At 35.5% G+C, this 15294-nt stretch overlaps 1 protein-coding gene across 1 annotated transcript; it reads left to right on the plus strand.

Moving 5' to 3' along the window:
- Positions 1-4995: 4995 nt before the first annotated feature.
- Positions 4996-5991, plus strand: LOTGIDRAFT_143575 (hypothetical protein; the record flags this gene model as incomplete). Its single annotated transcript, XM_009054281.1, has 1 exon — positions 4996-5991. A coding segment is annotated over one exon (996 nt), but the record flags the coding sequence as incomplete, so codon positions are not given.
- Between the last annotated feature and the right edge of the window lie 9303 nt (positions 5992-15294).

The following is a 15294-nucleotide window of genomic DNA, read 5'->3' on the forward strand; positions in this document are numbered from 1 at the left end:
GAGATAATTAAACCAACTGACTATAAGACTATATAGTAATACAGTAGAATGATGGATGAATGAAGTCGTTTGTTTACTTATCTAGTGTTTATTACTTGTAAACTGTTTCTTTCTAGGTCACATTGGTATTAATACTAACACTGTTACATTTATTGTTAGCTAGATTCCTTGAGGCATCCGAAAATACTATAGCGGATATTCACAAATACCTTAAAGGCCACCTGACAGAAGATATAGGGGTACTCTCAAATACCTTAAGGGGGTATCAACATATACCACAAGGGGTGCCTACAAATACCACAAGGGGTGTCTACAAAAACAAAAACAAACCACGGGGGTTCCCACAAATACCGCAGGAGGTACCAAAAAACACCACAGATAGATAGGTATGAAGAGATATCAAAAGGTATACCAAAAACAAGCCAAAAGGGGTTAAAAAAAACTACAGAGGATTCCCACATAAGGGAGTACAGTGATACCTAAGAGATCTCTTGGACAATTCTGTCAACCTTTTAACTTGGCAGAAAAACTGAATCAGCTCTACACCAACCCAGTCTGAACAACATTGTTCCAGTAAGAGGAAAGAATTAGTAGCTATGATAAAATATGATTATGTATAAGAATTATACCTATTGTACACTTCATGGCATAACTTGATGCCATCTTTAAGAGTCAAGTAGCAATTAATATACACCTATAACTTATTTCTATATTTTCAGCGGAAGTTATACTTACATTGTGAACAATAGTAAAAATCTGTTGAAAATCACACTGAATCATTTCGTTTTTATTAAATGTTTACATAATATTTACTAAAAATCTTGTCCAAAATATGAGAAAATCGATGGCAATAACAGACTTCTAAATATCATATATCATAATCACTATTAAAATCCTGTATAACATAGCTACACTTCATACTCATGCTTAATCATCCACCATTATGGAATAACTCAATCTGTAGCGTGTTGGATTGTCGTCTACTAGTCGATAAGGTGCTGTGGGGTTCGAATCTTCCTCGTGGTGTGAAAAATTGTGATGTCACAGCGTCGACCATAAAACAATCCCTTTAATTTTCCACATAGTCATACATAGTTTCTAATTCCAGGGAAAAACATCACATCACAAGCTCTTCGAGACTAAAATCTTTAATGGTCAACATATACATCACTCAGGTCTTACACACAGTCAATCATACACTAGTATTCAACATAGTCATACATAGTTTCTAATACTAGGTCAAAACAATCAGAGTAGGTCTATTGATATGAGTTGTAATGAGAATGCTGTGTATAGCTGTATATAGAATTGTATATATCCAGACAGTGCAGTCAATAAACATCAATATATACTCTTATTATATTACTTCACTTTATTACTATTTATAGTATACTTCGTCAAGGTTACATTCAGGACTACTGTTTGATTCTATATTGACCAGTCATGTCTGATTAGAGCTCTACACTGTTTATTTGGCTGTATGCACCAGTCATGTCTGACTAGAGATCTAGACTGTATTTATCAGTCATGTCTGACTAGAGCTCTAGACTGTTGATTTGGCTGTATTTACCAGTCATATCTGACTAGAGCTCTAGACTGTTTATTAGGCTGTATTTACCAGTCATGTCTGACTAGAGCTCTAGACTGTTTATTAGGCTGTATTTACCAGTCATATCTGACTAGAGCTCTAGACTGTTTATTAGGCTGTATTTACCAGTCATATCTGACTAGAGCTCTAGACTGTTTATTTGGCTGTATTTACCAGTCATATCTGACTAGAGCTCTAGACTGTTGATTTGACTGTATTTATCAGTCATATCTGACTAGAGCTCTAGACTGTTTATTTGGCTGTATTTACCAGTCATATCTGACTAGAGCTATAGACTGTTACATGTCATGTCTGACAAGAGCTCTAGACTGTTGATTTGGTTGTATTAGACTAGAGTTACATGCTGTACCACACGAAAATCAAACCTTGTTACACACGGTTTACACATCGCCTGTGAGTTTATCACTTCCGATAACATCTAGGGTCTTTATGATAGTGACGTCAGATTGAAAATTGGAATGATGCAAATCGATTGTTTCAGTATCCCCGATATACATTATATAAATTTAATGTTTACAAAACCCCTTTACAGTTCCTTCCAGGCCACGTATTCTTGAAACGATCTCATGGCTAGGGTTATCCTAGAAGAAAAAAGTTGGAGCAACTATCGCACCTTAGTCTCAGAAACGGAATTTTAAGCTAAGCTAATCAGTAACAGAGTTCAAAGCTAAGAAATTTAAACCTTCAAATCCGCATGTGTTCAGAATTATCCGCGTTTGAAAGTTAAAATGACGAGTCGTCTTTTCTGTATACTCCGCATGATATAGGTAAAACATGAACAGAAAAAAAAAGTGAAATTTCTAGTTTGAGATATTTTTGAAGGGATTATGCTATTTGTGTATATTTCTAGTATCTGAATATAATTTACATGTATTCAAGACCCAAATCAACTCCCCAAAATGGCGACATCCAAGTGCTAAGATTGTTTGGAGAATAAGATGATATGGTAATAAACTGATACTGTTATTTATTCTTCTAAACACATCACTTTACTTTTAACCATTAGTCTAATTATACCTCTATATATATCATCTGTTAATAACACTTTCATATCAGTAAATAGACAACATTGTGGTTCACTTTATCCAAATAGCTTTGTTTGAGGCGGTGACTTTAACTCAATCTAGTGGATAGTGGATGTCAACGTTGACTAAAAGCACACTTATCTATTACAACAGTTTTAACAACACATCACACAGAATTTTCAGTCTTTGCTCTGACCACCCCAAAATTATCAACTATTTTCAACTACTGGACTTTGCCTTTAAAATGGTCGAAAACTACGGATTTTAGCTTTTAACACAGTGGTTATTATAAATAAATATTTTGCTGTTTTCTTCATCTGATATCAACATCCAGTACAAAACAAATATTGAAACAAAGTCAAAAACTTGATGTCTCATCCAAATGACATTTTTATTTAATTTTTGTCCACGGTAATTACAAAACCTTTCCAAAAACTAGACACATAAATTAACCAAGTAGTCTCCTAACGATCTGAATCGCAAAACTAAACCGGAAATTCAAAACAACATCCTGGCGAAATATTGGTAGCAGCGAAAGGACTTTTAACACGAGGAAGTATATCATTTATAAATGAGTAAGTATTTCATAATGAAAAATATTTTAGAGAGAAAATGCTACTTTCAGATAATGTCTCCTTTGTTTTCAACAAAACAAACCAAAATAATGTAAAGATGTTAACTTATTCACATAAACATTGACTTCACTTGAATTTGAAAATGTCATTTATTAAAACCTTAACGAACATCACGTAATTAGGAAAATTTCATGATCTTATTTAAAATAGCATATCCTTCTGATCTTTTTAGATATTATGACTTGATGGTAATTATATTCACGGCACAGTGGCGTTTATAGGATACAAAAGGTGAAGAGCGGAGCAGAGACCACAAAACTTTCCAGGGGGGCCACAGGTCATTGTGTCACTGTGTAAAATGATAACAAAAATGAAAGTGGGGGGCAAAGCCTGGCAAGCCTCTTTTCTTGTGGGGGGTGACGGGATGGGGGGGTGGGGGGGGGGAGGGGGTAGGGGGGTGATGCTACTGTCAGGGCATCATATTCTAAATTGACTAGAGTTTTTCTTAGACTGCTGTGTTTCAGATATAAAATCGTCATCAGGACAGCTAGATATTGAAATGGAGTTGTAGAGAATAAGTCAATAGAAGTTATAAACTGTAATGGTAATATAAGTAGAAGCTTGACCTTGTATATATTGATCCCCCAGTCTTACTCTCTTTAATCTAAATCATTCAAATATAAACTCATAGTAACTAATTATTCTATTCCGTGTCGTACTGGGGATTTTAGAATTAAGAGGGCACTAGTCATGGTCAGGGTGGTCTACCACCGGGGAGCCGGAGAATGCATCTAAAGCAATTTTGGAAATGAATAATTTTTCCATTTTTGATGGCCCGAAGAAGGGTAGTAGGGGGGAGGGTGCAATAATTTCCGCCAAAATACGCCGATGAGTTCATTTCTCATGAATGACGTTTCATGAATAATTAGGTGAAGGGGTAGAATAGGGGAAAGGGTGGCTGGGGATTCACAGATTTTGGCACTACACGATTTATTATATATATACGCCCTTTGTGGGCATCATACAAATATAGAACAGTAAAATGATTTCCAATAAACAATAAAATGAAACACAGGTACATGTATATGAAAAGTATATGAAAAGTAACACAAAGAAGTGAAAAAAATAAAATATTATAATTAGAAGCATTGGAAAGATTATTATTTTAAGGTGAAAAATAAATATCACTTTGAGGAGTTTATGTATTACACATAAAACAATGACATTTGTTATATAAAAATAGTATACATAAAATGAAGAAATGAAAATAATAAGACGTTTGGAACTGGAGGATCAGTGCTAATTACTATAATACAGTCGAATATTACTGGAGGAAACCGGGTTGAAACCGGGGATCGTAAGTGTTTAACTGACTGATATAAGCCACTGAGGCCCCCAACCAGGAAACACAGTGAATCAGCTCTAATGAGAAGATAGACCATTAGTATTCACTAGTAGAATACTTTAAATAAAATCACATGTTGAACATACAATATCAGTAACTTTGATTAATACCTACATCCTGTGTTATATACCAAATTCAATTAACAGCAAGTTGGATTATCGTCTGCTAGCACAGTTGGATAGCTTAGTCGCTAGCGAGGTGGATTGTCGTCTGCTAGGGACATGGAACCTCTAGGTCGGTAGCTGGGTGGGTTGTCGTCTGCTAGGACAGTTGGATAGCTCAGTCGGTAGTCAGTAGGATTGCCGTCTGCTATGACAGTGGAATAGCTCAATCAGTGGAGAGTTCGGTTGCCGTCTGCTAGGACAGTGGAATAGCTCAGTCAGTAGAGAGTTGGATTGTCGTCTGCTAGGGCAGTGGAATAGCTCAATCAGTGGAGAGTTAAGTTGTCGTCTGCTAGGACAGTGGAATAGCTCAGTCAGTAGCGAGTTGGATTGCCGTCTGCTAGGACAGTGGAATAGCTCAGTCAGTAGCGAGTTGGAATGTCGTCTGCTAGGGCAGTGGAATAGCTCAGTCAGTAGCGAGTTGGAATGTCGTCTGCTAGGACAGTGGAATAGCTCAGTCAGTAGAGAATTAGATTGTTGTCTGCTAGGACAGTGGAATAGCTCAGTCAGTAGAGAGTTAGATTGTTGTCTGCTAAGACAGTGGAATAGCTCAGTCAGTAGCGAGTTGGAATGTCGTCTGCTAGGACAGTGGAATAGCTCAGTCAGTAGCGAGTTGGAATGTCGTCTGCTAGGACAGTGGAATAGCTCAGTCAGTAGAGAGTTAGATTGTTGTCTGCTAGGACAGTGGAATAGCTCAGTCAGTAGAGAGTTAGATTGTTGTCTGCTAAGACAGTGGAATAGCTCAGTCAGTAGCGAGTTGGAATGTCGTCTGCTAGGGCAGTGGAATAGCTCAGTCAGTAGCGAGTTGGAATGTCGTCTGCTAGGACAGTGGAATAGCTCAGTCAGTAGAGAATTAGACTGTTGTCTGCTAGGACAGTGGAATAGCTCAGTCAGTAGAGAATTAGATTGTTGTCTGCTAAGACAGTGGAATAGCTCAGTCAGTAGCGAGTTGGAATGTCGTCTGCTAGGGCAGTGGAATAGCTCAGTCAGTAGCGAGTTGGGATGTCGTCTGCCAGGACAGTGGAATAGCTCAGTCAGTAGAGAATTAGATTGTTGTCTGCTAGGACAGTGGAATAGCTCAGTCAGTAGAGAATTAGATTGTTGTCTGCTAGAACAGTGGAATAGCTCAGTCAGTGGAGAGTTGGGTTGCCGTCTGCTAAGACAGTGGAATAGCTCAGTCAGCAGACAGTTGTATTGTTGTCTGCTAGGACATTAGAAGTATTTCTCTCGACATTTTTTGACGAGGAATTTTAAGAGTCTATAAATCTATAAATCTGTACTTCAGTGAAAATGTGTCTTTGTATCTCTATTGTAAAGATAAAATAACACGGTCTTGACTTCGATGCTTTATGAATAATCCTGAAAGTGCTACTGAACCACCGATATATGTATGATGGTATGATATAAAACCTAGGAATTAATATACATATAATTATTCTTCATGATCATAATAACTAGACTATAAAACTAGAAACAATCTTCAGCCTATTTAACAATAATAAAATATATCCCGGGATATTTACGAGTGTTTTATGTTGAACTACAACTAAATTAACACCTGGCCACGTATTCTCGAAATGATCTTGGCGCTATGGTCTTAACTTCTAACACTGTTTCTAGGATATCCTATGGTCTAAACTTCTAACATTTTTTCTAGGATATCCTAGGCTCTTAACTTCTAACACTGTTTCTAGGATATCCTAGGCTCTTAACTTCTAACACTGTTTCTAGGATATCCTAGGCTCTTAACTTCTAACACTGTTACTAGGATATCCTAGAGTCTTAACTTCTAACACTGTTTCTAGGATATCCTAGGGTCTTAACTTCTAACACTGTTTCTAGGATGTCCTAGGGTCTTAGCTTTTAACACTGTTTCTAGGATATCCTAGGGTCTTAACTTCTAACACTGTTTCTAGTGTTTCCTGGGGTCTTAACTTCTAACACTGTTTCTAGGATATCCTAGGGTCTTAACTTCTATCACTGTTTCTAGGATATCCTAGGGTCTTTGTTTCTAACACTGTTTCTAGGATATCCTAGGCTCTTAACTTCTAACACTGTTTCTAGGATATCCTAGGGTCTTAACTTCTAACACTGTTTCTAGTGTTTCCTAGGGTCTTAGCTTTTAACACCTTTTCTAGGATATCCTAGAATCTTACTTTCTATCACTGTTTCTAGGATATCCTAGGGTCTTAACTTCTAACACTGTTTCTAGTGTGTTCTAGGGTCTTAACTTCTAACACTGTTTCTAGTGTGTCCTAGGGTCTCCTAGGGTCTTAATTTCTAACACTGTTTCTAGGATATCATAGAGTCTTAACTTCTAACACTGTTTCTATGATGTCCTAAGGTCTTAGCTTTTAACACTGTTTCTAGGATACCTAGGGTCTTAGCTTCTAACACTGTTTCTAGGATATCCTAGAATCTTACTTTCTATCATTGTTTCTAGGATATCCTAGGGTCTTAATTTCTAACACTGTTTCTAGGATATCCTAGGGTCTTTGCTTCTAACACTGTTTCTAGGATACCCTAGGGTCTTAGCTTCTAACACTGTTTCTAGTGTTTCCTGGGGTCTTTGCTTCTAACACTGTTTCTAGGATACCCTAGGGTCTTAGCTTCTAACACTGTTTCTAGGATATCCTAGAATCTTACTTTCTAACACTGTTTCTAGGATATCCTAGGGTCTTAGCTTTTAACACTGTTTCTAGGATACCTAGGGTCTTAACTTCTAACACTATTTCTAGGATATCCTAGGGTCTTAACTTCTATCACTGTTTCTAGGATATCCTAGGGTCTTAACTTCTAACACTGTTTCTAGGATATCCTAGGGTCTTAACTTCTAACACTGTTTCTAGGATATCCTAGGCTCTTAACTTCTAACACTGTTTCTAGGATATCCTAGGCTCTTAACTTCTAACACTGTTTCTAGGATATCCTAGGGTCTTAACTTCTAACACTGTTTCTAGTGTTTCCTAGGGTCTTAGCTTTTAACACTGTTTCTAGGATACCTAGGGTCTTAACTTCTAACACTGTTACTAGGATATCCTAGAGTCTTAACTTCTAACACTGTTTCTAGTGTTTCCTAGGGTATTAGCTTTTAACACTGTTTCTAGGATACCTAGGGTCTTAACTTCTAACACTATTTCTAGGATATCCTAGGGTCTTAACTTCTAACACTGTTTCTAGGATATACTAGAGTCTTAACTTCTATCACTGTTTCTAGGATATCCTATCAATTCTCAAATTCTAACACTGTTTCTAGGATATCCTAGGGTCTTAACTTCTAACACTGTTACTAGGATATCCTAGAGTCTTAACTTCTAACACTGCTTCTAGGATATCCTAGGGTCTTAACTTCTAACACTGATTCTAGGATATCCTAGGGTCTTAACTTCTAACACTGTTTCTAACACTGTTTCTAGGATATCCTAGAGTCTTAACTTCTATCACTGTTTCTAGGATATCCTAGATGTTTTAACTTCTAACACTGTTTCTAGGATATCCTAGGGTCTTAACTTCTAACACTGTTTCTAGGATATCTGGAGTCTTAACTTCTAACACTGTTTCTAGGATATCCTAGGGTTTTAACTTCTAACACTGCTTCTAGGATGTCCTAGAGTCTTAGCTTTTAACACTGTCTCTAGGATATCCTAGAATCTACTTTCTATCATTGTTTCTAGGATATCCTAGGGTCTTTGCTTCTAACACTGTTTCTAGGATATCCTAGGGTCTTAACTTCTAACACTGTTTCTAGTGTTTCCTGGGGTCTTAACGTCTAACACTGTTTCTAGGATATCATAGGGTATTAACTTCTAACACTGTTTCTAGGATATCCTAGGGTCTTAACTTCTAACACTGTTTCTAGGATATCCTATCAATTCTCAAATTCAAGTAATCTTAAAACTATGTAACTTGTAAACTAATAACTATAAAAACTGCACTATAACATCTAAAACGGTATCAGTAAAACAGTAATTGAGTTAATCAAAACTTTTACAATTTCTAATCTCAATTTTAATAGAACTGAAATATCTTCTCAGACATTAAAATAAAGAATTAGATAACGATTGATACTAATTCAGAAAAATTTGGAATGATTCCAAAACCTGGCACCGTTCTGGGATAGTCTGACATGATAAACTAGTGCAATATCTAAAAATATCAAACATTCAGGAAGAAAGAAAACAGACCAGAAAGATGGCAAATCACTTGATATCATCCTCAGATCACTGACAATGAACAGCTAAAACAGTGTCGGCGTCAATGAGGGGACAGAAAAGGCCCCTAGCAAAATGATTTGCACCCTCAATTATAGTTTATATCTCCACCTTATTCTTAACAAAATAAAAATAAGATTTGTATACATTTTGCCTCTAAATATGTGTCAGAATGCACCAAATCAATTCTATTTTCCGAAAAGTCTATTGGGAGAACCCTTTCAGACGCACCATGAGTGTCTTGCGATCATGACGCCTCAACAGGTTTGCCCTAGTTGTCTCTGGACGCTGTTATTAAAGAAGTGTGTTATAACATAATATATTCCCTTGTGTTTTTGTTACAGATCTTCACATCAACAAGTTTGTTCTAAGAGAAATGGGTGGAGAAGTAAAATAAAACTTTGGTGGGTAAGATATTAGATTTTAAAAGAGATCATACCTTTGCTTTTCTGGCTCTGGTTACAAAACACAAGTTATAACACCCACTCATATTGTATGTGACAACACAGTGGGTCTAAACACTATCCACACTTATTGTAATAACACCGTATTTATATCCTAACACTTTCCAAAGTATGTGCTTAACATGTCGTAAAAACGACAGTAGAGATGTCCTGACGCAAGAAACGTCGTATTCTATCATAATTTTCCTTATTTAGCCTTGTTATACACTAAGCTAAGCCAAAAACGAGTTTGTTAAGCGATTCAGTGTATTGGGTTCAAATTCACCTTAAGGTCAGATTTTCAAAATTATGTGGTCTACATGTCACACACACAAACCATCAGAAGCACCGGTAGAGACGTCCTAATATAAATACACTGTATCCTGGGCACTGTTCTAGTACAAGTCACATTTCTCTTTAAGTCGGTAGCTCAGTTAGGCTATTAGGTGCATTGGGTTTGAATCCTCTTTAAGGTAAGAAACATTATGATGCTATGGTCAGTGCCTTCGAGAGTTGACCCATGTGGACTTTCAACTACTATTACTGAAAACTATTAAAGTTCTCTTAAAATATAAAATTTCCGATCGACAACAGACAATTTATACACTCACTCATGAACTCACTGTAAACTCAATATAAACTCACTGTAAACTCACTGTAAACTTACTGTTAACTCACTGTAAACTCACTGTAAACTCACTGTAAACTCACTGTAAACTCAATCAATATAAACTCACTGTAAACTCACTGTAAACTCAATATAAACTCACTGTAAACTCAATTTAAACTCACTGTAAACTCATAAACTCACTGTAAACTCATAAACTCAATATAAACTCACTGTAAACTCAATATAAACTCACTGTAAAATCAATATAAACTCACTGTAAACTCAATTTAAACCCACAGTAAACTCAATATAAACTCACTGTAAACTCAATATAAACTCACTGTAAACTCAATATAAACCCAATATAAACTCACTGTAAACTCAATATAAACTCACTGTAAACTCAATCAATATAAACTCACTGTAAACTCAATTTAAACTCACCATAAACTCATAAACTCAATATAAACTCACTGTAAACTCAATATAAACTCACTGTAAACTCAATATAAACTCACTGTAAACTCAATATAAACTCACTGTAAACTCAATTTAAACTCACTGTAAACTCAATATAAACTCACTGTAAACTCAATATAAACTCACTGTAAACTCAATATAAACTCACTGTAAACTCAATATAAACTCACTGTAAACTCAATTTAAACTCACTGTAAACTCACTGTAAACTCAATATAAACTCACTGTAAACTCAATATAAACTCACTGTAAACTCACTGTAAACTCACTGTAAACTCAATCAATATAAACTCACTGTAAACTCAATATAAACTCACTGTAAACTCAATATAAACTCAATATAAACTCACTGTAAACTCAATATAAACTCACTGTAAACTCAATTTAAACTCACTGTAAACTCATAAACTCACTGTAAACTCAATATAAACTCACTGTAAACTCAATTTAAACTCACTGTAAACTCATAAACTCACTGTTAACTCATAAATTCACTGTAAACTCATAAACTCACTGTTAACTCATAGACTCACTGTAAATTCACTGTAAACTCACTGTCAACTCACTGTAAACTCATAAATTCACTGTAAACTCACTATAAACTTGTTATGTAAATGTGTTCAGGTATCAACAAAACCCTGATTTTATATATTATAAATACTTTTTAAGAAAATATAAAACAACCTATATTATCACAGCATTCAGAATTAGTTTTATCACCGATAGAAAACTTCACCAGCCACTTAAAAAAAACACTTTGATTGGGGAGTCACATTTTGGAAATTAAATCATTTACCAACAATAGGGTTTACCCATTCAGAATGAGTTTTATCACTGATGATAAACTTCTAAAGAACTCTTTGATTACGCCAGCATATATTGAAATTGAACCCTCATTTCCACCTCAGAGGCTTTTACTCGTTCAGAAAATGCTTTATCACCCACTTAAGATACATTCCAGTGATCATCTCCAAAGATCAGGTTGATTAGGTGAGAATAGTTTCAATGTTTCCTGGTATGTCTCTTGATAAAACATGAATTAGTTCATTCTATCATATCAATCACAGGTTACACAAAACAGTCTTTACAGATTGCTCTATTTTTTATAATATAGCATAAAACTTCCAATACATTGTAAGCTATGTGGACTCTCTGTAAGAGATGCTGAGTTAACAAACCTAAACATCATCCAAACAATATTATAATAAAAACAATAGACGCAGGTAAATAAATCATAAACAAGCTAAATATTCAAGTTTCCTTTCTGTCTGGTTTGTCTTAAGATAAGGTAATCCCCTAGATGTCGGAATGACCAAAAACTTAACAACATTGTAATAAACTGCATCTATAATCAGACCTGTATCGTAACAAACCATTGATAAATATTCAAATCTGTCCACCAGAAGTTAGATAAAAGGAATAGAATATGGAAATAAACCATAGACTGTAAAGTTAGGTAATGTTGTATTTTCTTAGTGGGAGCATTAGGTGTAAATTAATTGTAACTATGTTATTAAAATAACCACCACGATAACAGTATTTTTATATAACTACCATACTGTGACCTCAGACCTACTCTACAATCTACACTGTCAGGGTAATGGTAGTAGTCTGATTTCAAAGACAACTATTTTAAGCTTTATTCTTTAAGTTATCACAGATTTTACCTCAAAATTTCTATCATTACTGATTTAGAACCAGATAACAGAAACAATACTCCTCCCGAGCCTGAAGGTAAAAATAGGGGACAGACCGACTCGGAGAGGGGACAACTGTCGAAGCTGAATTCAAAATGCGGGCAACTCTGTGGAGGCGTCATAGTCGCAAGCTTCTCATAGTGCGTCTCATAAAACGTTTTTGGAAAATTGAATTGATTTGGAACATTCTAACACATTTTAGGGGAAAAAGCCAATAAAAGTGATATTTTGTTATCAAATGTACCCACCACCGGCACCGCCAAACACCCAAACCAGCCTTGACATTCCTTTAACTGAAGATAAACCAAGCTCTCTTAGAATGAATGAACACCATATTAGGAATAAAACTGATCCAATCTCTTACCATTTCAACATCACTGACATTGCTTCCATATCCAAAACTTCAGTTCAAATTTAGAATATGCTGTATTATAAAGATACTGCTAACAAAATGAAATGAAAATAATAGTTTAATGATTTCACTCTGAGGCTGAAATCCTTCAAACAAAATTGACAAAATGAATATCCACTGTCGATCTGAAAATGAAATGAATGGAGTTTTACGTCCTACTTTTCTACACCATGTGGGCTAATAATGAAGACTACAATGAGGGAAATTTTGCCAGGACAGTGGTATTAGCCTGTTCTTTTTCGATTTCCAACTGTCGAGGGATCTTTAACGTGCACAGCCTGTAGCACATGAAGCCTCGGTTTATTGTCCCATCCGAACGACTAGACGCCTTTTTCCCCTCTTACCTGCATCACTGATAGGGGAACCGGGTTGAAAAATCCGAAGGCATTATCTCGACCTAATCTGGGATTGAACCCTGGACCTTCAGGTTAGCGAGCAAGCGTCTAACTCACTGAGCCACCGCGGCTCCCCACTCTCGATCAGAAACATGATATACATGTATTTAACGTTCAGACTTACCAACAAACGTTACACAATAACGTTAGATGTCCATTGTTTTTGACAAAATAATTGAAAACAGTCGAAAATAAACTTAAATCATCCAAAATAAACATTAACAAATCTTCAAAAAATCTGAACAAATCATCAAAAAAAACTTAACAAATCATCCAAAAAAACTTAACAAATCATCCAAAACAAATGATCATCTATATACGAGTAAAATGATTTTTTTTTAAAGAATTGAACACTGTAACATTCAGCCCTAATGAACCTTTCTCCTTTCACCTTTTACTCTTTTAGAAAACAGTTGAAACAAACCTGATCCACAAATTCATCCAAAACAAAGGACTATCCATATCTGATCACTTTTGGCAATATGAAAACAATATAACATTCAGCTTGCACAAACTTTAATATCACGTTTTTGCCTGCTTGAAGATGGACGAAAATTGACAAATTATCCAAAACGACTAAAAATCAGTAGATCCAAATACCACATTGGCAGCATGAAACATTCGGCATCAAATAATCTCTAAATATAACTTTTAACATAACAGTTCAATGTTTCTTCTTACACCTGATAGATAACTGAAGAATTCCACTCGAATGTTTTACAAGTAGAACCCCACTGGTTTGATTTCTCGTGAATTTATAATCAAAAACAGTTGGAATCTAATCCTCAATTTAATTATTTTTAATTTTATACAAGTAGGAACCATATTACTCTAGTTTAAAGATGGTGGTACCTAGTAGTAACCATATAACTCTAGTTTAAAGATGGTGGTACCTAGTAGGAACCATATAACTCTAGTTTAAAGATGGTGGTACCTAGTAGTAACCATATTACTCTAGTTTAAAGATGGTGGTACCAAATAGTAACCATATTACTCTAGTTTAAAGATGGTGGTACCAAATAGTAACCATATTACTCTAGTTTAAAGATGGTGGTACCTAGTAGGAACCATATAACTCTAGTTTAAAGATGGTGGTACCTATTAGTAACCATATAACTCTAGTTTAAAGATGGTGGTACCTAGTAGGAACCATATTACTCTAGTTTAAAGATGGTGGTACCTAGTAGTAACCATATAACTCTAGTTTAAAGATGGTGGTACCTAGTAGTAACCATATTACTCTAGTTTAAAGATGGTGATACCAAATAGTAACCATATAACTCTAGTTTAAAGATGGTGGTACCTAGTAGTAACCATATAACTCTAGTATAAAGATGGTGGTACCTATTAGTAACCATATAACTCTAGCTTAAAGATGGTGGTACCTAGTAGTAATCATATAACTCTAGTTTAAAGATGATGGTACATATTAGTAACCATATAACTCTAGTTTAAAGATGGTGGTACCTAGTAGTAACCATATAACTCTAGTTTAAAGATGGTGGTACCTATTAGTAACCATATAACTCTAGTTTAAAGATGATGGTACCTAGTAGGAACCATATAACTCTAGTTTAAAGATGGTGGTACCTAGTAGGAACCATATTACTCTAGTTTAAAGATGGTGGTACCTAGTAGTAACCATATAACTCTAGTTTAAAGATGGTGGTACCTAGTAGTAACCATACAACTCTAGTTTAAAGATGGTGGTACCTAGTAGTAACCATATTACTCTAGTTTAAAGATGGTGGTACCTAGTAGTAACCATATAACTCTAGTTTAAAGATGGTGGTACCTATTAGTAACCATATAACTCTAGTTTAAAGATGGTGGTACCATAGTAACGGCACCTAATTGGGCTAAAGAAGACAAACAACGCCATGCAGTATGCAATAAGAGATATTGTGCCAGGACAGCGGCATTAGCCTGCTCTTTTTCGATTTCCAACTATCGAGGGATCTTAAACATACACAGTCTGTAGTACACGGGACCTCGGTTTATTGTCCCATCCGAACGACTAGACGCTTTTTCCATGTCAGCCCCTCTTACCTGCATCACTGACTGGGGGAAACTGAGTTTAAAAATACGAAGGTATTATCTCGACTGTAAAACATCAGACCACAGATATCTTAACTCCATTACAGGCAAACAGTTAATTAATTAATTGTTTGTAGTCTGCAACTCATTAGTATATTACCAGTTACTTCTCTTTATCCCTTAATCGTTATCGTATTTAGCAGTTGAACTGCTCAAAAGATAACAATGCTTATA

Source organism: Lottia gigantea (assembly GCF_000327385.1).
Source record: "Lottia gigantea unplaced genomic scaffold LOTGIsca_210, whole genome shotgun sequence".
Classification (NCBI taxonomy): domain Eukaryota; kingdom Metazoa; phylum Mollusca; class Gastropoda; family Lottiidae; genus Lottia; species Lottia gigantea.